Source organism: Dama dama, chromosome X, assembly GCF_033118175.1.
Source record: "Dama dama isolate Ldn47 chromosome X, ASM3311817v1, whole genome shotgun sequence".
Lineage (NCBI taxonomy): Eukaryota > Metazoa > Chordata > Mammalia > Artiodactyla > Cervidae > Dama > Dama dama.
The window spans coordinates 12,085,485-12,111,763 of record NC_083714.1 but is presented as its reverse complement, the minus strand read 5'-3'; the positions used below and the strand labels follow the sequence as shown (position 1 = coordinate 12,111,763).

The following is a 26,279-nucleotide window of genomic DNA, read 5'->3' as shown; positions in this document are numbered from 1 at the left end:
CAAACCAGTGTTTAAGAGGCAGGAAAACTCATGTCAGGAGGAAAGGGTATAAAGATCTAACAGGATCGTTGAGGGCCAAATCCATGGCTCCAATGCCTCTCTAGCACCCACTCCATCTAGCACAATACTTGGCACTTGGTTGGTACCCAATACATAGTTGTGGAAGCACAGAAATGGAGGGAAGAACACATGAACGTGTGTGATATACATTTGATGAGGAAGAATAGAGTGGGCAAGAGCCTGGGCTGTCAGCAGTTTTGTGTCTATTGACCCCTTGTTCCATAAAAAATAATATTGAAAATTGTATTTTATTTGCTGTTCATAGAAAGACAAGTAGATGAATATATTGTAACATTTTCTTAGCCCTAAAAGGACTGTTGTCACCGGTAAATGAGTTGATATACATAAAATTGCTTAGAACAGAGTCTGGCACACAGTACCCAGTACGCGATAACCATCACCACTCTTTCATAAAAGCAACGAGAGCGAGCAGAGAGATGGCCCTCTATCTTATGCTAAGAGGCGTGCTTAGGAAGAGCTGACTGAGAGAGATAGGCCTGAGACATGTCTATTCAAGGAAAGGCAGCAGAAGTAAGGTCTTACTCGAGTTCTGTGGTGGTTTTAGAATTCCTCTTCCTTTCCTTCCCCTTCGCCTTTACCTTACGCCTCACGAACCATACCACAGAGATGATAATGATGACACCTATCAGGGTCCCCACAAAGGCCCCAACAATGATTCCAGTTCCTGGATCTGGAGGATACAAGCAGCTGGTTAGTAAAATGGAGCACAGTGTCTGCCCCCTCCCGTGAATCTGTGACCAGTGGGAAATATTCAGGGCATTCATATAGTGGGATAGTGCCTTGTATAGGCTGGGACCGTGGAAAGCCCTAGAACTCTACATATATGAAGTATTATATAAGCATTAGATATTAGGATGGTTGTCCATTGTATCATTCTATAAATAAAGTACCAAAATCTCCAGAGTCAGGAAGGACTAACCAAGAACTCTAAGTGACTTGATTGGCAGGCACAGGATACTTAAGGAGAAACTGTTAAAAGTTATATAATCCACTTACATGAAGTAGTTAGGTCAATTTCACAGGAACTATTGCCAAGGATGTTAATAGCGGTGCACTGGTAATAACCTTGTTCAAAACTGGTCAGGTTTCCAATAAACAAAATCCCGGTGGCTGGGTCTGTCAGTATCAGGAAATAATGTTTTGAAATCTTGTATATGGGTACAGATCATGGGAATGAAGCAGACCATCCAATGCCCACCCACTTCCTCAGATTGGCCTCCCTTTCTGGAGATGGATCAACTAGACCCCTGAGGACTCCCATCTGGGACCATGCCTATTTTCTCCATACCCGCTACCTGCAAGCCAAAAATGGTCTTGACTTCTAGAAGCTGGGGAGAAGACCAGAGGACAATCATTTTGATGACAGGCTGACATTCTTTGTACACTTCCCTCCCCAAAAAAACAGAGGACTGAGCTCTAAGGACGAGCAGCCAGTCACATATACATGCTGTCAACCAAGCCCACACACCAGGCCTTGCCAGGTGCAACAAAGATATATACTTACTGAAGTTTTCTTTCACCTGGACGATGTTTCTTCCTTCAAGTTTATACCAGTAGTACACAGGGGAAGGTGTTCCAAGCACCGAAAGGCAAGTAAGAGATATAGGATGGCCAGTTTCTGCTATTCCTTGGATGCTGCAGAAGGGCTTAGAAGGTTTGACTGTAAGACAATGACAAAGAGTAAGAAATCAGGCATGATGAATTGCAGTCTGTACCACTTCCTCACTCTCATTTTGGAGACTATGTACACTTTTTTCTTAATCTTAAAAAAACTTGTTTTGACAGTTTTCTAGTTGTAGCACCAGATGGCAGTAGAGCACTTCAGGTGCAAAGACCTCTCTCGTCACTGGGCCATCTAGTAGCATCTCTTCCATCTGACTCTTCCTCAGATTCATAACCATGAATTTCCACATTGTGTCTTAAAATATGCCATTATTAAAACAGTCAAATGTAAGCAAACATTAAACTAAGAACAGAGGTTATATTTTGGAAGCATGGTTTTAAAGGAAAAGAGAACATTAAACACTTTGAGATAACTACTTTTTTCTCCCCCAAATTGTCTTATTAATGCCATATTTTTCTTTTCCTTTGTGAGTTATTTTTTGGCATTAATTCTCCTGGTGGTGACACACAATGGAAGGTTTGAATTTGCCCATGTCCCTCATTGGGAGGGGAAACCCATTGTGGGGGAGGGGTGTGCCACAAGGCACTGAAATCTTGTTTCATCCTTCATGCCACTAGCATTTACTTGAGTGCCTCCTGTATGCCCAACACTGAACTAGGCACCAGAAATTCAAAAGTGCCTCTTACACAGTTTTGAAATGGGGTGGGGAGAGTGGTAAGAGATTAGGCTAGAGAGCAATGGAGACCAGAGCTTCAGGGGCTTTGTGTTTCACGTTTTTTATCCTGAGAGCAGCAGGTTCACAGAAGGAATTTAAGTAGGTGCGGGGCAGCACAATGATCATTCTAACTGAATGACTCCGGGAGTTCTGACTCCGGGAGTGCATGAGGCAAGGAAGGGGAGGAAACAGAGTCAAGAGGTATTAAGAAGTCCAGAGGGCTTGGATATGTGGCATGAGGAAGACGGTGGGCTCAGTGATGACTCTCAAGTTTCTGATTTGGACAGCTGGGTACACCATCTTGCCACCCCCTGAGATAAAGAAGTCAAGGAGAGGAACAGGTGTTTGGGGAAGGAATGAGGAAGAGGAAGGGGCAAAGATGAGGTCAGTTTGGGATATGCTGAGTTTCTATGCTTACGGATAAGTCCTGTGGGAAGCTGAAAATCTGATTCTTGCCACTCGTCTTACTGCTCACAGCTTATTATAACCTCAGTCTGACATGCAGATAAGGATCTGAATCAATATTTTCCCATTCACCTGCCTTATATTAATTTAGATATAAGACACTCCAAAGGCATAGATTCTCTCCCTTAGGCTTAGGCTGTAAATGCTCCAGACTACCCAGCTCTCCGACTCTTACTTGGGAGGCAGCAGTTAAGAGCACAGATCTGAGTCCACACTGAACCCTGGGTCTGCAGCTTTACACCAGATGTATTTAGGCAAGTAACCTAACATAGCCAAGCCTCAGTTAATTCATCTGTAAAATGTGCACAAGAAATTATCTGACCTCCAGCTAATCCAAATATATTGTGTTTATACAAATAAAATCATGCATATAGTATCTTACACATGGAATTGCTGTTGCCCACAGGCAGGAGTAAACACTGCGGTCACATTTCTGACATTACAACTGACAACCTTCCAGTCTCGGACACTAACCCACTATACATATGAGCAGAAAAACAGACACAGCTATAGCTGTTTGAAAATTTCACCATCCCCTCTTTTTTAAAATTATAGTATACTTGATTTGCAATATTGTGTTATAGTTTTGGGTACACAATATGGTAATTAAGTATTTTTGCAGATTTTTATTCCATTATAGGTTATTACAAGATCCTGTGAAGTCGCTCAGTCATGTCCGACTCTTTGCGACCCCATGGACTCTAGCCTACCAGGCTCCTCAGTCCATGGAGGCAAGGGTACTGGAGTGAGTTGCCATTTCCTTCTCCAATGAAGGGTATAGATTCCCTCTGTGTTATACAGTATATCCTTATTGCATATCTATTTTATATATAGTATTTTGAAGCTGTTAATCCCATACTCCTAATCTGTCCCTCCCCCTTCACTCTTCCCTTTGATAGCCATCAGTTTGTTTTCTATGTCTGTGAGTCTGTTTTGCATATATATTCATTTGTACTATTTTTCAGATTCCACATATAAGTGAGATACAGTATTTGTCTTTCTCTGTTGGACTTATTTCACTAAGCATAATATCCTCTAGGTCCGTCCACGTTGCTGGAACCAGCAGTATTTCACTCTTTTTATGGCTCAGTAATATTCAATTGTATATATGTACCATATCTTCTTAAACCAATTGCCTATTGTACAATCCCTTCTTTTGAACAGGTATCTTTGAATTAAAAGGAGTATTTTTCTGTTTAGCTCTTTTTTCTCTCTTTCCTGGTATTGATCCCTCAGCTGTGGACAACTCTTTGGATTTGCCTATCCTAAATAAACTAGGCTATTTAACCAGAAATCCAACTATCACTAGATTTAGATACTGCCTTTTTTTTTTTAAGATACTGCCTTTTAAAAAACATGGTGAATTTTATAGCTTTTACAGTGGAACAGAATAATTTGAACAGAAAATTAAATGGGGGTGTTTCATCACAAAGCCAGACCCCAGGACTTGAACTCATTATGGACCAAAACCTGGAATGACTTGCATTCATTTCTTGAGCCCAGAATCAAACCCAGATATTTTTCTGAACACATTTTTCTCCTTTCGTTTTTATTAACCAAACACTCAGTGAATCACTTTGAACCAAATCCCAAACCCATACACTTTCTAAAACTACTGATTCAGGATTGAATTGACATTTCATCCAGTTATAGTCCCCGACAGAACTTGGATTTTTACTGGCAAAGCCACTGATCTACCATTTAGCTTTATTGCTTTCAATAGAATTGTGGTGGGAAGAAGAGGCTCACCTCAGAAAATAAATGAAAATGTTTCAGTGTGTTCTCAAACCTTCCCAAATTCATCATTTTCTTTTTACGTGCCAAGTTGCAGAAGGAAGATGATGTTCATTCCAAATGCATACAAAATAATTATTCAAATTTCTTCTGGGTATTTTTCAGAGATTCATTTTCCAAGGCTGTCATACCTAATGGAAGTCTTTCAGATGAATGATCATGCAAACCACCTGGTCCTTTGCGCATTGCTGCTTCCTTCACCTAAACTGCACCCTGCCACCTCAGCCCCTCTTCTGCCTGACATGCTCTTACATATCCTTCAACATTCACTGTAGAAGTCACTTTCTCCAGGAAGCCTTCTCCAGTTTCCCCTGTGATCTCCCAGCTCACCTCTCCTCCCTCCACTATAAGCTTATGTGATACATCTGCCTCCCCCACTACATACTTAGAACTTTAGGAGGGCTGGGAGCCTATCTTTTACATCTTTCCATCTCCCACTGCCTACCACAGTGACTGAACATCTGTTCTGGGTGTGCCAAATGAATATATGCATGAATAAGTGAGTGCATGGGGTTTGTGTCTACCACTGGGTTACAAAAGTTTCTGAAAGATGCATTGCTAGGAAGAGCAATATTTAAGGAAATGTCAATACCTCTCTCTCTTGGTCTCCCTCACATGCTTGCCTGGGCTTCCCAGGTGGCACTAGTGATAAAGAACATGCCTGCTAATGCAGGAGACATTAAGAGTCGTAGGTTCGATCCTTGGCTTGGGAAGATCCCCTGGAGGAGGGCAGTGTAACCCACTCCAGTATTCTTGTCTGGAGAATCCCACGGACAGAGGAGCCTGGTGAGTTACAGGCCATAGGGTCACAAAGAATTGGACACGACTGAAGTGACTTAGCACGCACATGCTTGCCCCCACCATGCCCCACCCCTCAGTCAGGGCAGACAGAACAGGCACTCATGTGCAATAGAATTTGAGAGCTGCCAACAGCCTCTGCAATTTTTAGAGAAAATTATCAGTCTCAAAATTTCCAGAAAGCATAAATTTGTAGAACATCTTTGTTCTTAGCCTAATTAATTAAAGTGGGATTTTGAGAATTCCCAAAGAAATCCAGAGTCTTTCATCTCTTACCTTGCCTGGATACTGGAGGCTTAAGGAAAAGTCATGACTCTTGGGAAAGAAAAACTTAGAGGGGAAATGACCCTCAACTTCTTACGGAAGTTCATTAGGAATTCTCTAAACTTTAAGAATATTAACCACCCTGTCTAACTTTACCTCAGGGCTAATTCCAAGCTCAGATAAAAAGAGGCTTGGCTTCTTTAGGTTGTTTCTGGTCAGAAGGACAACCCAGAGCTGGGGAGTAACAAAAATAGTAGAGGACTAATCCCTTAAACAGTCCTGGGTGTTCATTGGAAGGACTGATGCTGAAGCTGAAACTCCAGTACTTTGGCCACCTCATGCGAAGAGTTGACTCATTGGAAAAGACCCTGATGCTGGGAGGGACTGGGGGCAGGAGGAGAAGGGGACGACAGAGGATGAGATGGCTGGATGGCATCACCGACTCGATGGGCATGAGTTTGAGTAAACTCCAGGAGTTGGTGATGGACAGGGAGGCCTGGCATGCTGCGATTCATGGGGTCGCAAAGAGTTGGACACGACTGAGTGACTGAACTGAATCCCTTAAATTCTTTGAACACTGAATCTCCAATATATCATTTGATTCTCGTAATAATATGAGACAGAAATTACAGAAATTAATAATATGGGGCAGAAATTACAACCCCATCTCAAAATGGCCGGAGAAAGGTGAACTGACTAGCACTGAGGCCAGTGCATATATCATTTAGCTCCCGTGTATATGGCTAGTCTTCCAACCCAGAACATCAACTCTCCCAGGAAAGGGTTTATGGATATGTGTCTTGTTGTCCCCTGTACCCCCAAAGCCTAGCACAGGATGCAGCAAAAATAAGAACACGATGGAGTTACCTTGCTCCTAGAAATCAGCTCTTGATTACCTTTTCCTCTTTTCCAGGTGAGTAGATGCAGTAGCAAGCCTCACAGTAAAGAGTTGGTTCTTTGTTAGCATCACTTGGGCAGCAAGCTCAGACAATACTGGACAGTCCTCCTCCGTGTGCACCTTGTTACCAATTGAGGCTTTTCCAAGCTACTCAATTATTGTCTGATCTAGTTCCTTTTTTTCCCGGGATGGATGTACACAGCTCAAGAGCAGCCATGGCTAGACCAGTTCCACTTGAGGTTACATAGAAGTGGGAGAGCCCTTAGCTCAACTTGTTAATGGGTGAAGGTTGACAGCCCTTGCCTCCCTCCCGTCCATACGTGTGAAGGCCTGCAGATAGGACTTGCTAAGCAATACAGACAGGGGCAAAACTCAGACAGAGATTGGAAGGAGCCCTAAAAATCACCAATATTGTGAACTTCCCCAAGAGCAGAAACCATGCCTCTATCATGGCTCCTGACCCGAAGCAGGCACTTAATAAACACCACATAAATGAACCACTCCAAATTCATTTGAAGAACAGATATGACTTGCTCCATGTCACAGAATGAATATTTGTGTATAAGTAAATGAATCAACTCTGGTCCTTTTTCCAAACAGCATTAATATTTTAGAAAAGGACCTTTCTGCCTTTATTTAAAAGAATAATTTAACAGTGGGAATTGTGGCTGGCTTAGGAGAGGTCAAAAGTTGACAGTTGTCTCCCCCAAGTAGGACTGGCTTCACTTGGAGGTTCTCACTGAAAGAGTTGCTAGTGATCATTTGGTGAGACTGTGGGTTGTCCTGTCTGTTCTCACTGCATCCTTCAGAGATAGGGACCCAAGAGGTTTGGTCATCCATTGCTATCTGTCATGGTGGCAGCCCCATTTGTTTTGACAACTGTTTCAACATGTTTTGTGAGTGATTTTTCAGTGTTATTCTATGGGTTGGATTGGTGTGGTGTGTCTCTATTTTCCTGGTAATAAAAGAAGTAGGGAGGATATTCACCCTTGGGACTTAATTGGCACCATAACTCACTGCCTTGGCTCATTCAATGTCCTAAATTGAAAACAAGAAGAGAAAAAGCAGAAAATAAAATGTCCATACCTAACACGCTGACACTGATGGTGCCTTGATTTTTGCCGAAAAAGTCAGGGGGGTTGTTAACATCACAGACGTAGATGCCACTGTCTTCTGGCTGCATATGCGAGATGGTGATGGATGCGTTACCTGAAGCGTTGGACCCTACAATGCGATCTTTAAATTTTCCTATGGCTGTAGCTTGTCCACCTTCAGAATAGTAAATCTAGGAGAGAAAATGACATAAATGAGAACTGGACAATGTCTCAGGCTAGGATAAACTACTTGGAAGTTCTCTCTATCCAATGTTTCCTTCTTGGACGATAACTAGAATCCCCCCACCCCTCCCACCCCTGGTAAGACCCCTGTGGCAAAGATTTCTCAGCTCAGTGGGACACTGTAGGTCTCTCAAGGCTGTACACAGTTGTGACCTCACTTGTGCTCAAAGCAGCTCTATGATATCATCAGACCACAAAGGTATGCCTGTCTTGTAGACAGTAGGCAGCCAGAGCTGACAAGATTCAACTCCTAAGCTTAGGCCAGGAGATCAGGATACTCCCCGATGAGTCTACCTGAAAGAAACTCATTGTTTAGGACACAAGTGTCTGATGGGGAAACCAAACCATCATTTTATTCTACTTTATAAACTTTCTTTGCCTTGAGTTTACCCAGTGGGCTTATCTAGAATATCTGATTCCTCTAAAAGAATATTCATGCTCCTTTTGAACACACATATTCTTTTGGATAAGCAAAACTGAGTTCATTCTGTTTGTTAGAAGAATAACATTTCAGAGCAGAAAGGCTCCTGAGAAACCATGTGGCCCCATCCCCTCACAATGGTGGTATAAGGATGAAGCAAAGTCACTTAGTCAAGGGCCTAGGAAGTGCTTGGTCAACAGTAGCTATTACCTTTCTCCTCACATGGCAGGAGGAAGAAATGGAATTATTAATGCTTTCAGATAAAAGCAGGCACTCAAGTACAGACTAATGACCCACCCAAAGTCATAAAGATTTATATATTATTATTTTAATTAACTAGATTTAAGAAATATCTTGATTCTAGTCCCATCTGTATTATAGAACTTGGATATTAAATCATAATGGTAACCATGGGAGCAGCAGAGTGTGATGTAAAAAGACCTGGTCTAGGAATAAGACCTCGGTTTTAGCCACACTGGGCCTCTGATTATAACATGGGAGAGGTAGCCGCTGGTCATGTCTCCATGGCAACCTGCTTTGCAGTAAGAAAAAAAGTCATTTAATCTCTTCAACCTTTAGTTTCCATATCTGAACAAGGAACCAGAGCAGTGTTCTCTAAAGTATGATATGTATTCTCCTAGCATAGGCACATAAGTTGATTTTAGGTTGTAAATAATTGAAAACTTAAAAATCTAATGTGTATTAGAGACAAATCTAACACATCAAATCTGTGAACTCATGGATGTTATTGTTTACAGTGAAACTAAGGCAGACGCTTTTAAGACTTTTAAAAACCAAGTCAGGGAATTCTTTGGCACTCCAGTGGTTAGAACTCAGTACTTCTAACTGCTGAGTGGCCCAGGTTCAATCCCTGGTCAGGAAACTAAGATCTCACAAACCTCACTGTGTGGCCCCCCAAAATGTCAATATAGAAAACATTAAACAATTACTGGTGCTGGTAATACACAAATATGACAAAAAATCATGAAGATGAGACACGAATAGACTAAAGCTTAGGAATCACTGGATTAGGTGATCCCGAGGTCCCTTCATAATACACAGTCTGTGTACACACTTTGTTAGTTTAATATAAATGCCTGTGACTCCAGAGATTGTTTTGCATTATCAATAAACTGGGATTGCCCTAGTCCACTGGCAATTGATATTTAATAAAATCTACTAGAAGAGACTTATGGTTCATTTAATTCACTCTTCTCACTTTATAGAAGAGATTGAAGCCTAGAGAGCTTTAAAAAAGACACACAAAGTTAACAGCTGAGTCGGGTCTAGAACCCAGTCCTTCAATTTCCTTGTCCAGCATTCTTTACATTAACAGGCTAATGAGACAGGGAAGGCAATCAGAAAACCAAAAGATATTGTCTACATAAATTCAAATGTATTCTCTTTCAGGGAAACAGCCAGGAAGTTTTTAAACTAAAGCAGAAAGGGAGAGTCTGATGGAAAATTCAAAGAAAAGAGTATCTTTAAGGAGAAAACAACTTGTCTCTCTCCTGCGGTCCTCTAACATCAGCTAGCTTTCTTTCGTGCCCTGAAAGAGCCATTTATAAGTCAATTCGTCCATTCATACCTACTGAAATCATAAACTCTTGCTCCAGAGGGGTCTTGTTTGACTTACAAACTGGTAAGCCAGTGTAACCTAAGGTATTCAAGTAGGGCAGGAGGAAGTTCAACTTGTCAAAGGTCTATTTCCTTTAAGTGAGTTGACATCCAAGATATCCGGCTTTCCATTTCACTAGCCAGCCTAGCCTTATTTACTTTCTAATTAACAATTTGTGACCCTGTAGACTCTTAGCCGGAATGCAGCCTGTGGTCTATCAAGGAAGCCCTTTGCAGCTTAGGTATCTGGCCACATCCCCTGCTCCCAGGAAGACTGGGGGGTTGGTCAGCCTGTTTTATATTGAGGCTTGATGACATCACAGTGAGAAACATCAGTCCTGCCTACAGCCTGCAGTAAGTCCCAGAAGATCTAGGGGAAAAGACTTTATTTCTACAAAGAGTAGGGGGCCAAGAGAGTGTGTTTTAGGTCAAGACTAGGACATGAAAAGAAGCCACACTAAAAGTTTCATGGTTGGCCATGTATCAACAAGCAAATAAGTCATGAGGCCCTAGACTTGTAACTTCCCTGAAAAAAGGACCTTCACCAACCCTTCGATCCTAGCTCCTCACACTGTGAGCCTAATAAATTCTGTTGTCCCACAAATAATACTGAAAATGTCTGGAATGGAAGCAGAGGTAAAGAGGTGTAACAATGGACACCTAAAAGGGAAAGGCCCTGGCCTCAGGGTGCTGTGTGAGAAGGAAAGTCCCCAAGGCTAGCCAGTGGCCAGACACAGGTGGAGGGGCTTTCTGTTAGGGGAAGTCCACACTGTCATATCGTCCTTGTGAAGAAAGAAAATGAAATGCTTTCCTGAAACTACTTATCTAATCACACAGGAAGGAACTGCAACTTGGTTCCATTTTCCACAAAAGAATAATTCTTTTAAAAATCAAAGCTGAACGATGGCCAAAGCCTGGCTCATGATCCTGTGAGGCTTGTACACTTTTCAAGGAAAGTATATTGTCAATTTAGAGATCAAACAAATTGAGGTCCAGGAAAAGCCACGGCTGTTCAACAGGCCACATTCTTTGGGGGTGATGATGGGGGGTGGCAAGTCTGCCCTGAGAAAATCCATCCATGTATTCCTTTAAGTGGCGCTTGTTCATTTTTTGGCCACTTGCCTTTTGTGGCTGTGTTCACAGGAGAATGCCCTACTTTCCCCCCAGGGTCCTCTCTGCCTGCCCCGTGGTGATGTTAGAGGCTGATTACGGAGACATAACAGCACATTAGTTATAAGACTCCCAAAGAGATAACTCAGCGCATGGTTGCTAAGGCAGCGGAGCCTTCAGGAACCAGCTGGATACTGGAAATATGGGAACTAGCTGGGAGGGGCTGGTGGGTAGTGGCAAGATCATGGAGGATAGTAAGGACTGTGGTGAACTGCAGAGCCAAAACAAACAAGGCTTTCAAACTGAGCAAATAAACAAAATACTTGGCTGGCCAACCAACATGCATTTGCTGGCCAAATAGGGCCCAGAGGTTGCCAGTCTGCAACCTCTGATTCATCCTCTTCTACTACAGGAAAGGACACACAGAGGCCCCATAAGAGGAAGTGATCATCCCAAGGTCACACACTTGGTAGTCAGACCTAGAATCCAGACCTCTCAAGTCCCTTGAATCCATGAACATGGCACTCACATGCCTGCCTTGGACCAAGAAGATGACTTCCAGGCCACCCTACCCTCTTGGGGCCATTCCATCACCTTCTCCAGCCCAAGCCTTCTTCTTCCAATTGCTGCTATTCATTGGCATGATGTTTCCCATGCCAAGTGGGTTCACCACATGATGCCTTCAATGGATGCCAGCTGCAATAACAGCCTTTCTCTTCCTCCTGTGCCAAGCTCCTATTCACATAAGGCTGTGCAGCTGGGAGCCAGATTTGTCCAAAAAGATTTTTCCCTCAGCTTTGTGATACTGCTCTCTAACTAGCGCTGGAATATGAACAAGAAGGGTTGAAGGAATTCAGTCTGCTTTCTGTTTGAGTCTGAGTCTGAGCTAATAAATGCCTTTAGCCTCCAGAGCTGCTTTTGTGGGTTCCTTTTGGAAATGTGCAAGTCCACAGCAAACCACCCATTCTTTCCCTTCCAGCTTCTTCCTTTCCTGCTCTGCTCCTAAAGGCACTAACCATGGGAGAAGAGGAATGTAGAGTAATGATGGTCTCAAGCCTAGAATTTTCTCTAGACTATTTAAGGAGGCTGGGATTGCACATGGAAGGAATATAACACCAAAAGGAAGGCTTGCCTGTTCCAAACCACTCCCTTCCCAGCCTGCCATGTGCCTGAGACACCCACCAGTTGAACTGTTCCTGTAAGTCACGGAAGGTTTCTGCTTAAACAGTTTTTGTGAGAGAGAACAAAGTAAATGGTCACTAGTCCTTAACACCTTAGCATTACATTAATTTATCACATTTAGTAAGAATAGACATCTGAAGAAATGGGACACTGAAAAGAAAAAATTTGATTGGGAGGGGTGCTGGGAAGGGAAGAAGCTGGAGTATTTCTCAATGGGAGCCACACTGGCATTTGGGGCAAACGATTCTTTCCTGTGTGGGTCTCACCTACATATCACAAGACATTAAGCCCCTCTAGACACCATCCACTAGCATCAGTAGTGACTCCCATTTATAACAATTAGACCAACAGTTTGCTCATTTTCAAGTGTGCTCCTAAGGAGATGAAGCACCCTCACTTCACCAATATTTGAAAAGCATTGGATATAATACTATCTGTAGAGGCCAAGCTAGAAGAATCTAAGCAGCCATGGAGTACAATGATACTAGGTTCTAGAAAGAAGTTGTTCACATTATATGGGTGTTAGAGAGATGAAGATGGTGCAGGGTTTCTTCCACTGTGGCTATCCTAGATGAGTATGTGTTGTTTGAGAGACTCATGCTAAGTAGGTTCCATGCCTGTCCTGTTCAAGGGCAGGTGAGGTCCCTGTATTAATAATTTTTCCAGTGACTAGCTGAATGAAGAGGCAGCCATTCATAAGAAGGGAACCAAAACTTCCAAGCTAGCCTGCCTGTTCTGGGGTCTAGAGTCTTCAGTTGTGACTCTTGCTGAGGAACTGACTATCTGAAAGGAGGGCTTCTCTAAAAGAAAGACCATGCTAATGAATATCCTTTGGCCACCTGATGTGAAGAGTCAACTCATTGGAAAGACACTGATGCTGGGAAAGAATGAGGGCAGGAGGAGAAGGGGGTGGCAGAGGACAAGATGGTTGGATGGTATCACTGACTCAATGGACATGAGTTTGAGCAAACTCTGGGGGGTAGTGAAGGACAGGGAAGCCTGGCATGCTGCAGTCCATGGGGTCGCAAAGAGTTGGACACAACTTAGTGACTGAACAACAACAACAACAAATGAATATCCTGGCACCTGGTCAGAAGACTTATGGAATACCTTCATAGCCTCTATTCACAAAGGAACCCTATGGAGGGGGTAGTCCCTAGGAGATAATATTCTCCCCTGGGTACTGAGAAGTACTAGGTCTTGGAGTCAACTGCTCCTTTAACACAATGATTTTGGGGGAGGAGAAGATGAGCTTATTACAAGAGTTGACCACTGCCCTGATCAAGGCAGCAATAGAGCCTGAAACTTTCAGAGGAAGATGAAAGGAATTCCAGACATGGGCATGAGAAAGCAAACTCAAGACTGTCTCAAGGCTTCCCTGGTGGCTCAGTGGTAAAGAATCTTCCTGCCAATGCAAGAGACATGGGTTGGATACCTGATCTGGGAAGATCCCACATGCTGTGGAGCAACTATGCCTGTGCACCACAGTTATTGAGCCTGTACTCTAGAGCCCAGGAGCTGCAGCTATGGAGCCCACGTGCTACAGCTACTGAAGCCCTCACACCCTAGAGCCCACACTCTGCAATAAGAGAAGCCTGCATACTGCAACGAAGAGTAGCCCCTGCTCACTGCAACTAGGGAAAAGGCCCATACAACGAAGACTCATCACAGCCAAAAAAAAGACTGTCTCACCTCTGCCAGGGGCTTGTGCTGATCTCAACTGTTACCAAACTCTGACCCTCCTATTCCACTTCAAAAATCTGGTGCCACTAGCCTAGAGACTCCAAATAATGAGGGGGTCCAACAGTACAGGTGTTACTGCCTGAGAGGTCCAACTACATCTTCCCCAAGCATCTCTTGCATGCACCAGTTTTAGACACTGACTGACTGCCTTTTTCTCAATATTGAGGCATGGGCTGTGCTGTGTTTGAGCAGAAGTGGGTGGATCTGAGGACTGAATGCTACAAGGTATACTGCCCAAGTAGAATATTACTGTTCTACCATAGTTTGAAGAGAGGCACAGAATGATTCAAATACTTGTGTGACCCCATGGACTGTAGCCCACCAGGCTCCTCTGTCCATAGAATTCTCCAGGCAAGAATACTGGAGTGTGTTGCCATTCCCTTCTCCAAGGGATCTTCTCGACCCAGGGATCAAACCCAGGTCTCCTGTATTGCAGGCAGACTCTTTACCATCTGAGCCACCGGGGAAGCCCCTCTAAGGTAACCAGTACTGAACAAAACTGTTGAACTTTCACTAGAGGGCGGCACTGATAGAGTCTCCTCTTGAACGATGTTTCCTTCTGAACAAGTGTTCAAGACCTTTGGTACAAAGAGGAGTCAGCACCTCCGAAAGCTCAGTGATGACTGAAGTGACACTGGCGCTCCTTCTTCTCCACCTCCACCCTTGGGCCTCCTCCAGCCCACTCAACTTGCCTCTCTCCCTATCTTCTAGCATCATCACCCTTGCTTTCCTTCAAGGCCCAACTCAACTATATCCAAACCACACTGATTTGTCTCTTCTCTGAACTCCTTGTTTTGGATCATACATCCTTTTGAAAATCTGATGAAAGCTACAGATTTTTCCCCCTCAAGGGATATGTATTGGCATACATGCTTGCACACTCACATGCATAAATGTACGCACATATGCCCCCTCCCCCAACACACACACATAAACCACACACTTTTGAGTATATTCATTTTAGTCTTTGGACTGATTTAAAGGAGGAATTACCCTTAAGGCCAGATGAAAAAAAAAATCTAGGCATAGGCAACTTGCAAGTAGAATCATCCTCCTCTGACTTTCATCCACCCTCCCCCAGTTACCTCTTACCCAGACCCCAGCCTCCCTTCCAGTCCCTTATCCTCTAGCCTCCAGCTGCCTCTGATTCCCCAGGGTTCATTACGACTTTGCCCTTACCCACCCATGTAAGGAGTCTCATTCCATTAGGACTCAGTCTGGTACAATGAGCTAGCTCACTTGACAAGCAGTGTCCAGATGCTAAGTTTCACAGAGATCTGCGGATCAATTAGGACACATATTTGAACTAGAGTTTTCTGAAAATAATAGGGAGAGATCTGGAGGAGGGGAAGCCCTTTCAGAACTACTGCTCATTTCACCTAAGAAAGACCCTTCCTGCCTACTCTAGAATATGTGATATACTTGATGCTGACCTACACAGAATGGAGGTCACAGGCCATAACTAAATATGAGGAGAGGACAAAGGCTGTCACTTAGATGATGACCTTCCCTAAACAGCTATCTCCAGACTTCTAGTATCTGAGGCTCTGCTCCTGTTGCCACTGGCTTACCATTCCTTCTTTACACACTGACCCCAACAGTTTATGTCAGAACTACTGAAGGGGAATAGTTCATGGGGAAAAGGTTCTTACAGAAACTGGTTGTGACTCCTCCTTATGGAAGAATGTCCACTGAATGGAGAGCTTGTTCAGTGAGGCCACAGTGGTGGTGTAGGTGCAGATGAGAGTGACATCAGATCCAACAGTCACATTCACAAAACTGTCTGGGATGGTCACTTGCACTCCATTAACTTGACCTGAAAAGATAATCATCAAAAAACAATGGCACACCTTCACATTCTAGTGACTTTTTTTTTTATTACAAAGCACTTTCAATGACATCTTATTTGAGGAATCCAAGGTGAGGAGGAGAATGTAGAATGAACCATGTCTGAAAGTCAAGCAAGCAACTGGCATGGGGTAGGAGAATTTCTAACTAATTACAGTGTGAAGATCTTCAACTTCTATGTGGTGGTGAGTTAACAATATTAAACTGAGAATTTCTTCTGTGTGAGTATGGCCTGACATGGAAGTTCTTAAAGTGTTGTCCAGAGACCCAAAAAGTCCATGACTATTGAGAACAACCAGTGCAGTTGGCCCAGGGCTGATGAAGTTCCTTGCATGTGGCACATTCAGTTTTAAAACCAGGTAGGTCTTGAGCAAGTGATGCTGGTTTTGCTAGGACTTTTCAGTGCTTAAACCAGGAAAGTCCTAAGAAAACTAAATGAGTTGGTTATCCTAGCCCTAAAACCATTTTAAGGAGGCTACAAGATCTGCAGTGGTAAAGAATCAGCCTGCCAATGCAGGAGATGCAGGTTTGATCCCTGGGTTGGGAAGATTCCCTGGAGGAGGAAATGACAACCCACTCCAGTGTTCTTTCCTGGAAAATTCCATGGACAGAGGAGTCTGGCAGGCTACAGTCCATGGGGTCACAAAGTCAGACACAACTGAGGAACTTAGTGCAGGCACAAGATCAAAATTATGTTCATAATATTTTTGTATGTCTTTGTCTGGTTTTTGTATCAGGTTAATACTAGTTTCAAAAACAAGTTTTGAGATGTTCCCTCCTCTTCTTCTATTTTTTTGAAAAAATTGTATAAAATTGCTAATTATTTTTTAAACATTTGGTAGAATTATACAGTGAAAGTATCTAGGCCTGGAGATTTCTTTTTTCAGGAGGTTTTTAAATTATGAATTCAATTTCCTTAATGATTATAGAGATAGTCAGACAATACATCTTCTATTGAGTGAGTTTTAGTACTTTGTTGTTTTTGAGGAATTGATCCATTTCTTCTAAGTCATCAAATATGTGAATAAAGTTGCTCATAGTATTCCCTTATTGTATTTTTAATGACTGCAGGATATATAGTGATATCCCATATTTCATTTCTGATATTGACAATTTGTGTCTTATCTCTTTTTATTTTTATCAATCTTGTTAGAGGTTTATCAACTTTTTTCAAAAAAACAGACTTTATTTCATTTAATTTTCTCTATAGTTTTCCTATTTAAATTCCATTGATTTCAGCTCTTGATTGTTTCCTTCCTTCTGCTTGTTTTGGGTTTATTTTATTCTTTTTTTTCTAGTTCCTTGATGTAAAAACTTCAATCATTCCCTTGAGACTTTTCTTCATTTCAAATCTAAGCATTTAGTGTTATAAATTTCTCTCTCAGCACTGCTTTAGCTGCATGTTACATTTGCCTGTATTTTATATTTCAATTTTCACTCAGTTCTATATATATTTAAAAAATTTCCTTTGAGACTTTCTCATTGATCCACAGATTATTTAGAAGTGTGCTGCATAATTTTCAAGTATTTAGAGACTGTCCTGTTGTCTTTCTGTTTCAAATTTTTTAAAGTTGCTGAGGTCTGTTATATGGACATGCCTATGGTCTATCTTGCTAAGTGTTCTTGGGTGCTTGGGTAAAAAAGTGCATTCTGCTCTTTTGGGGTAGAGTGTTCTATACAAAGAGCCTTGTGTGCATCAGTGCCAAGTGGCTTTAATTGTGTCCGACTCTTTATGACCCTGTGGACTGTAGCCCACCAAGTTCCTCTGTCCACAGGATTCTCCAGGCAAGAATACTGGAGTGGGTTGCCATGCCATCCTCCAGGGGAATCCTCTCTACCCCGGGATCAAACCCACATCTCTCATGTCTCCTGTACTGGCAGGTGGGTTCTTTATCACGAGCACCATCTGGGAAGCCCATCTATACAAACAGATGTACTTTGAGAATAACATTGAAACAAAACATATATATTACTGTATGTAAAATAGATGATCAGTGCAAATTCTATGCATGAAGCAGGGTACCCAAAGCTGGTGGTCTGGGACATTCCGGAGGGATGGGGTGGGCAGGGAGGAGGGAGGGGGGTTCAGGATGGTGGGAACACATGTACACCCATGGCTGATTCATGTAGATGTATGGCAAAAACCACCACAATATTGTAAAGTAATTAGCCTCCAATTAAAATTAATTAATTTTTAAAAAACACTATGAATACTCACCAAGACAGACCACATTCTGGGCCATAAAGAAGACCTTAACAATTTTAAAAGAACAGAAATCAAACACTGTCTGCTCTCAGACCACAATGAAAATAAAGTAGAAATCAATAACAGAAAAGATTACTTGGAAGTCCCAAAATACTAGGAGATTAAACAACATGCTTCTAAATAACATATGGGTCAAAGAAGAAATCTCAGGAGAAATCTTAAAATATTTTTTAACTAGATGAAAGTGAAAATACAACTTATCAAAATTTATGGTATGCCACCAAAACAGTGCTTAGAGGAAGATTTACAACACTGAATGTGAAAGCTCTAAAATCAATCATCTGAGCTTGTTCCTTAGGAAACTAGAAAAAGAAGAGTAATAAACAATAAGGTCCTACTGTATAGCACAGGGAGCTATCCTCAGTATCCAGTGATAAACCATAATGGAAAAGAATATGAAAAAGAACATATATGTATAACTGAATAACTTTGCTGTACAGCAGAAATTAATACATTGTAAATAAATTGTATTTCCATAAAATTAAAAAAAATTTAAGAGTATATTAAATTCAAAGTAAGCAGACGAAAAGAAATAATGAAAATTAGAGTAGAAATCAATGAAACTGAAAACAGGAAATAAATAGACAAAACCAATGAAACCAAAACTGGTTATCTGAAAAGATAAAGAAAATTGATAAGGCTCTAGTTAGGCTAACTAAGAAAAAAATACAAAGGCTATAATTACTAATAAAAGAGGGGCCATCACTGCAGATACCATGGACATTAAAAAGATTAATAAAAGAATACCAGGAACAAATCTATGCCCACAAATTTGACAACCTAGATTAAATGGCCCAATTTCTTGAAAGACACAATCGCCAAAACTCACACAAAAAGTAGACAATTGGAACAAGCCTATGTCTATTCTGTATCTATGAAAGAAATTGAATAAATAATTAAAAACTTTCCAAAATAGAAAGCACCAGGTTCAGATGGGTTCACTGGTGAATTCTATCAAATATTTAAGGAAGAAACTGTATCAACTGTCTACAATCTCCTTTAGAAAACAGAACAAAGGGAATGCTTCCTAACTCATCCTGAGATGCCAACATCACCCTAATACTAAAACCAGAAAAAGATATTACAAGAAAAATATAGACCAATATGTCTTATGAATACAGATGCAAAAATCCTCAACAAAATATTAGCAAATCAAATCCAACAATGAGTAAAATGAATTTCTACACCAAGACCAAGTGTGATTTATACCAAGCATGCAATCCTGGTTCAACACTTGAAAATCTATTCATTATCACAGAAATAGGCTAAAGAAAAAAAAATCACATGATATCAATATATGCAGAGAAAGCATTTGACAAAGTCTAACATGTATTCATAATAAAGACTCTCAATAAACTAAGAATAGGGAACTCCTTCAATTTGATGTAGAACAGCTACAAAATTCCTACAGCTAATATCATACATAATGGTGAAAAACTAGAAGCTTTCCTACTAAGATCAGGAACAAGGCAAGGATATCCCCTCTCATCACTCCTTTTCAGTCTTATACTGGAAGTCCTAGCTGATGCAATAAGACACAAAAAGGAAATAAAAGGTATATGGATTGTGCGAAATGACAGATGACATGCTGCCTATGCAGAAAACCAAAAAAATCAACAAAAAAACTCCTGAAACTAGTTAGTGATTATAAGAAAGTTCCAAGATACAAGGTTAATGTACAAAACTTTATTGCTTTCCTGTATACTAGCAATGAACAAGTAGAATTTAAAATTAAAAACACAATGGGATAAATTAGGAGATTGGGATGAACACACACACACTACTATACATAAGACAGGTAACCAAAAAGGACCTTCTGTATAGCACAGGGAACTCTACTCAATATTCTGGGATAATCTATATGAGAAAATAATCTGAAAAAGAATGAATATATGTGTATTTATAACTGAATCACTTAGCCATACACCTGAAACTAACACAACATTGTAAATCAACTGTGCTCCAATAAAATTAAAATAAAAGAACACACAATCATTTATATAAAATACACAAAATTTAAATCAAATACTTAAGTCTAACAAAATATGTACACGATCTATATGAAGAAAACTAAAAAACTCTGATGGAAGAAATGAAAGAAGAAATAATGGAGAGATATTTCAGTCCTAAGGATAGGAAGACGATATTGTCAAGATGTCAGTTCTTCCCAACTTGATCTATAGACTCAATGTAATCCCAATCAAAATCCCAGCAAGTTATCATGTGGATATCAACTAAGTTACTCCAAAGTTTATATGGAGAGACAAAAGACCCAGAATAATCAACACAAAATACTAAAGGAGAAGAACAAAGTCAGAGGACTGATATTACCAACTTTAAGACTTCCTATAAAGCTACAGTAATCAAGACCATGTAGTACTGATGGAGGAATAGACAAAAAGATCAATGGACCAGAACAGAGAGGCTAGAAACAGACTCACATAAATATAATCAACTGATCTTTGACAAAGGAGCAAAGGCAACACAATGGAGGAAATAAAATCTCAACAAACGGTGCTGGAACAATGGATGTCCACGGGCAACATAATAATAATCTATACATATATCTTACACATTTCACAAAATTATTTCAAAATGGATCACAGATCTAAATGTAAAAAGCAAAACAAAAACTCCTCGAACATAGACAGCATTGGAGAAAATCTAGATGACCTCGGGTTTGATGATGACTTTAGATACAACACCAAAGGCATGATCCATGAAAGAAAAAGTTGACAAAACTGAACTTCATTAAAACTGAAACTGCTCTGTGAAAGACAGTATCAAGAGAACTCTTAAAACTCAGTAATAAGCAGACAACTGGATTTTTAAAATGGACTGAGTACCATCAAGAGACATCTCACCAAAGGTAATATATAGATGGCAAATGAGCATATGAAAAGATGTTCCACATTGTATGTCATCAGGGAAATGCTAATTAAAACAACACTACAGGGGGTACTTCCCTGGTAATCCAGTGGTTAAGACTCCAGGTGTCTAATGCATGGGGTGCAGGTTGGATCCTTGGTCAGGGAACTAAGATCACACAAGCCACATGGCACAGCCAAAAAAAATTTTTTTTAATTAAAAAAATTCACAACACACAATGCTGATGAGGATGTGGAGCAACAGAAACTCTCATTTGTTGCTGGTGGAAAGGCAAAATGGTACAGCCACTTTCAGTTTGGTGGTTTCTTACAAAACTAAACATACTCTGACCATACTATCCAGCAATTGTGTTCCTTGATATTTAACCAAAGAAGCTGAAAACATATGTCCACACAAAAAAATCTGCACAGAGATGTTTACAGAAGATTTATTTATAACTGCTACAACTTGGAAGCAACCAAGATGTCTGTCCTTCAGTAGGTGAATGGATTAAAAAACTGTGGTATATCCGGACAATGCAATGTTACTCAGTGCTGAAGATCAATGAGTTATCAAGCTGTGAAAAGACATGGAGAAATCAAGAAGTCAATCTGAAAAGGCTACACACTGTGTGATTCCAACTTAAATGACATTCTGGAAAAGGCAAAACTATGGAGACAGTAAACAGATCAATGGTTGCAAGGCACTGATATAGAGGAAGGCATCAACAGGTAGAGCAAAAAGGATTTTTAGGACAGTGAAAATACTCTGTACAATAATATAATGGTGGATATATGTGATTATACATTTGTCAAAACCTATAGACATTTTGTCTATTAACTTAGGAAACTTCTATTTTAAATCTTTCATTTTAGCAGATAGTCCATTTTATTTATGTTCTGTGCACAGCTCTCAGCCTACTTTGTGGGCTGTATTTCTAATGCTAGTTTAATTTTCGGTCTTTGTGGTATTGTTTTGGTCTGTTTGGTTATCTGGAGTCAGCAGGGCTTCTGTACATCGCTGACCCTGTTGCCTGAGTGGGTGGAAGCATTTCCCCAGGTCAGGCTGCTGAGTGTCTTTCGGCGGAGGATAGGTATGGCAAGACACTCCTACTGGAACGCCCCAGCTGCTCTGGTGTCTCTGTTTGGGGGAGGAGAGACAAAGAGCCTTCTAGAACCAGGCACTTGCTGTGACTTCATCCCTCTTTTCTGTTTCACCCTCCCACCTCAGAATCGCTAGGTGAAAGTAGGGAATCTCAGGCCCAGTGAGGAAGGAGATTGCTTCTTTTGTCTACTATTGTTGGCGGGATTCCTGATGATTCCCTCTTGCCACTGTGTTTAGCTCATCTGATGTCAGAGGGACTCCCACTCATTCTGGGTTCTCTTCCTCCTTTGGGTAAAGAGACATAAGACACCCTGCCTCTCTGTTGTTTCCAGAGTCCCAAGCAAGTTTGCTTTTTTTCTTCTTTTTAAAAAGTTTTTATGTATTCATTTATTTTTGGCTGTTCTGGGTCTTCGGTACTCTGCAGGTTTTTCTCTAGCTGGGGAGAGAGGGGGCTACTCTTGTAGCTGCAGTGTGCAGGCTTCTTCATTGGGGTGGTGTCCCTTTGTTGTGGGGCAAGGGCTCTAGAGCACAGGCTCCACAGTTGTGGCACACAGGCTTAGTTGCTCAGCGGCATGCGGGACCTTCCCAGATCAGGGACCAAACCCACGTCTCCTGCATTGGCAGGCAGATTCTTCATCACTAAGCCACCAGGGAAAGCCCTGCTTTCATCTTAATATCTTTCTGAGTTCTCCTTTGGTCGTCTCTTGCATTATTTCCAGGGAGGCTTTATACTTGTGCTTAGTAGGGAGAAGCAAGGAGAAACAGATCTGTGTCATTTTGTCCAAACCAGAAATCTTCAAGATTTAAGATTGTAAAAGGGCCTGAGACCACGATGTCTGAGAACTGTTGACCTTACAAAAGGATCTGCTGCCCATATGATTTGGAGGAACACCGAAGAGCCTCCTACTCCAAAATTCAGCCTACCAGTGTACTTGAAATCCTTAGTACTATGCAAGCAATTTCCCAAGGGGTGTTACAGGCGATGTTACATTATGATAACATTATAGAGGCATAGTATCTTCCCTGGTGGATCAAATGGTAAAGCGTCTGCCTACATTGCAGGAGACCCAGGTTCGATCCCTGGGTTGGGAAGATCCCCTGGAGAAGGAAATGGCACCCCACTCCAGTACTCTTGCCTGGAAAATCCCATGGATGGAGGAGCATGGTAGGCTACAGTCCATGGGGTCGCAAAGAGTTGGACACAACTGAGCGACTTCACTTTCACTTTATAGAGGGATTAGCTCATTTGAATAACTGGTTATTATCCATTGCAAAGTCAGAGTATAGAATATAGAAGCTCTCCAGGGTGGAACATGACTGTCAGGCAGGTGTTAAAAAACGGTCAAGTTTAAAAGATGCTCTCTATGCTGCAGAGGGGCTAGAATGAGAAAGCTAGCTACCTTCAGGGTTGGGACAGGATGAAGATACAAAGATGACAGGAAGATCAGAGGAAATAGTACAGAAAGACAAATTCCTGGCCCCCTTCCCAAAGATGACTTTAATTTTATTTTTTCTTAGTGACAGGGGTCAGGCAAAAGGAACTCAGGGATTTAACAAACATTTTGAAAATTTTAAAGCAAAAACAAACTATTGTACTGATTACCCCTAGTTTCCTGGACTGAATAGCCGTGTTCTCTGTCACAGCCAGGTCATCTGATCCAGATGCTTCTCTCCCGGAGTTGGCTGTTTACATCAATGTCTTGATGAATTGAGAGAAGTATTTTAGGGTAGGCACTCATGCAGCATCTTCTGACTCCATACAGTTTTCCCTCTCCCAATGTTCTCCTTCCTATGCATTCCTGGTTCCCATAACACCTCCCCCCAAAACAAAGCTGGAGTGCAGAAAGCAGCTACTCTTTTTGATGGAAAATTCACTGGAGATCGCTAAGTGACTCTCCTGCCCTCAAAAGCCCTTTTTTTTTTCTCCTGGAAGTTAGGCTCATCCATCTCTGGCTATGCACAAATAGTGACTTCCAAATGTCTTTAAAGCATCCAAAATTAAAGGGATAGAATGAGGATTTGGTGGCCATTAAAGTTACCATAAACTTTCCTCTAAAAAAGGGATTTTAAAGATATTATTTGGCCGTCATTTTTGTCCTCTAGTTTACATCCCAAAATCTACTATGGAATTGAAATGAAGTGAAGTGAAAGTCGCTCAGTCGTGTCCGACTCTTCGCAACCCCATGTACTATACAGTCCATAGAATTCTCCAGGCCAGAATACTGGAGTGGGTAGCCTTTCACTTCTCCAGGGGATCTTCCCAAACCAGGGGTCAAACCCAGGACTCCCGCACTGCAGGTCGATTCCTTACCAGCTGAGCCACAAGGGAAGCCCATTATGGGATTGGGTAATGGTAATAACTTTTGATAGGTAAAGTAAAAAAAAAAAAAAACAAAACACAAAACAAAACAGAAAAGCCTCTAAGGGCTGCTCTCAACAAAAGTGCCTGAAGGCAGAGTGAACACACTTCTCACACAAAGCAAGCCATGGAAAAAGTCGTGATGCCTATCAACTAATAATATCTGCTGAGCACCTATTTTATGCCATGAACAGCACTAACACTGGGGAAATAATAATGAACAAGACAGATACTATCTCTGCCTGCCATGTCAATGCACCACAAACCATTTATATAGCACAGACCAGAATGGAGGCAAATGAAAATCAAGGAGTTGGTAACACTCTGATTTAAATATTTTCAATATATTTTTAATAGAAGCCATATAAATATGGCGCTAGTGGTAAAGAACCCACCTGCCAATGCAGGAGACGTAAGAGTCATGGGTTTGATCCCTGGGTCTGGAAGATCCCCTGGAGGAGGGCACAGCAATGCACTCCAGTACTCATGCCTGGAGAATCCTGGCAAACAGAGAAGCCTGGCAGGCTACAGTCCATAGGGACACACAGAGTCGGACACAACTGAAGCAATTTAGCACATATAAATATGTCTATTGAGGTGTATAAAAGCTCAACAATATCACCTCAGAATAAGTACTGTAACCTCCAAATCTATTGTGAAACAAAATATTTTTAAGGATACAACATGTTGTTTTGTAAATAGGTAACAATTGGCAACGCAATATTTCCAGACCATTTTTATTGTCCTGATTCCCAATACTCAGCACCATAATCAATCCTTAAATTCTGAAGAAAAGACAGTTTTCAGAAACTGTCCATTTCTAATATAATGACAATGCACTTCAGAGTTATATACTTCCAGATGAACTTTTAAAAAATGTCACATCATTCTATTAGTGAACATTACTTAAGCCTCTGAGATCACTGTCCAATAGAACTTTCCGTGATGAAAGTAGCCATTGAAAGTGAAAAAGTAAGTGTTAGTTGCTCAGTTGTTGTGTCCAACTCTTTGTGACCCCAGCAGTTAGGACTTCGCGCTTTCACTGCTGAGGGCGTGAAAGTGTTAGTCCGCCAGTCTCCTTTGTCCATGGGATTTCCCAGGCAAGAATACTGGAGTGGGTTACCATTTCCTTCTTCAGGGGATCTCTCCAACCCAGGGATCGAACCCAAGTCTCCTGAATTGCAAGCGAATTCTTTATTGTCTGAGCCACCCCCTGGGGAAGCCCCATTACCCACATGCAGTTATGGAGCACCTGAAATATTGCTAGTGCAACTGAAGAACTGAATTTCTTATTTTATTTAATTTGAATTAAGTTATATGTGAATAACCACATGTGGATAGTGAAAAGTAAAATTTAGTCTGAAACTGAAAGTGATTCTGTGTGTGTCAGGGGAAAAAATGTTCCCTTCCTTTGGATTCATTTAGTCTAAATTGAGAAATTATTTAAAAATTGAAGAAGGAAAAAAAACCTATACATTGACAAGACTGACTGTACAGCAAAATAAAGATTAGCACCTGATTTAAACAAAACTGAGCACTGCAATTTCACTCACTGACCTGGCTGAATTAAAAAAATACTCCCCCACCCAAAGAACACATACGTGGTTGAAATATGTGTGACTGTTTTTAAAAATCAGTGCATATTATTAAAGGAAAATAATCCAAGGTGTATACACTTGAGTTAATCAACACTCTAAACAGATTTTAAATGCCTCATGTTTTGGTAATGATTGTTCATTCATCAATTTAATGCCTACAATGTGACAGGCTCTTTTCTTAGGGGGA

At 41.3% G+C, this 26,279-nt stretch overlaps 1 protein-coding gene across 1 annotated transcript in view; it reads right to left on the bottom strand.

Moving 5' to 3' along the window:
• Positions 1–26,279, bottom strand: part of VSIG1 (V-set and immunoglobulin domain containing 1) — an 85,091-nt gene that overhangs the window by 511 nt on the left and 58,301 nt on the right. Inside the window, exons 5-11 of the mRNA XM_061136976.1 lie at positions 18,116–18,131; positions 15,702–15,865; positions 14,129–14,227; positions 7,726–7,924; positions 1,586–1,741; positions 1,078–1,197; positions 604–751 (exon numbers count right to left, since the gene is read on the bottom strand). Coding sequence (XP_060992959.1) covers positions 604–751; positions 1,078–1,197; positions 1,586–1,741; positions 7,726–7,924; positions 14,129–14,227; positions 15,702–15,865; positions 18,116–18,131 — 902 coding nt within the window. The remainder of the gene's footprint in view (positions 1–603; positions 752–1,077; positions 1,198–1,585; positions 1,742–7,725; positions 7,925–14,128; positions 14,228–15,701; positions 15,866–18,115; positions 18,132–26,279) is intronic.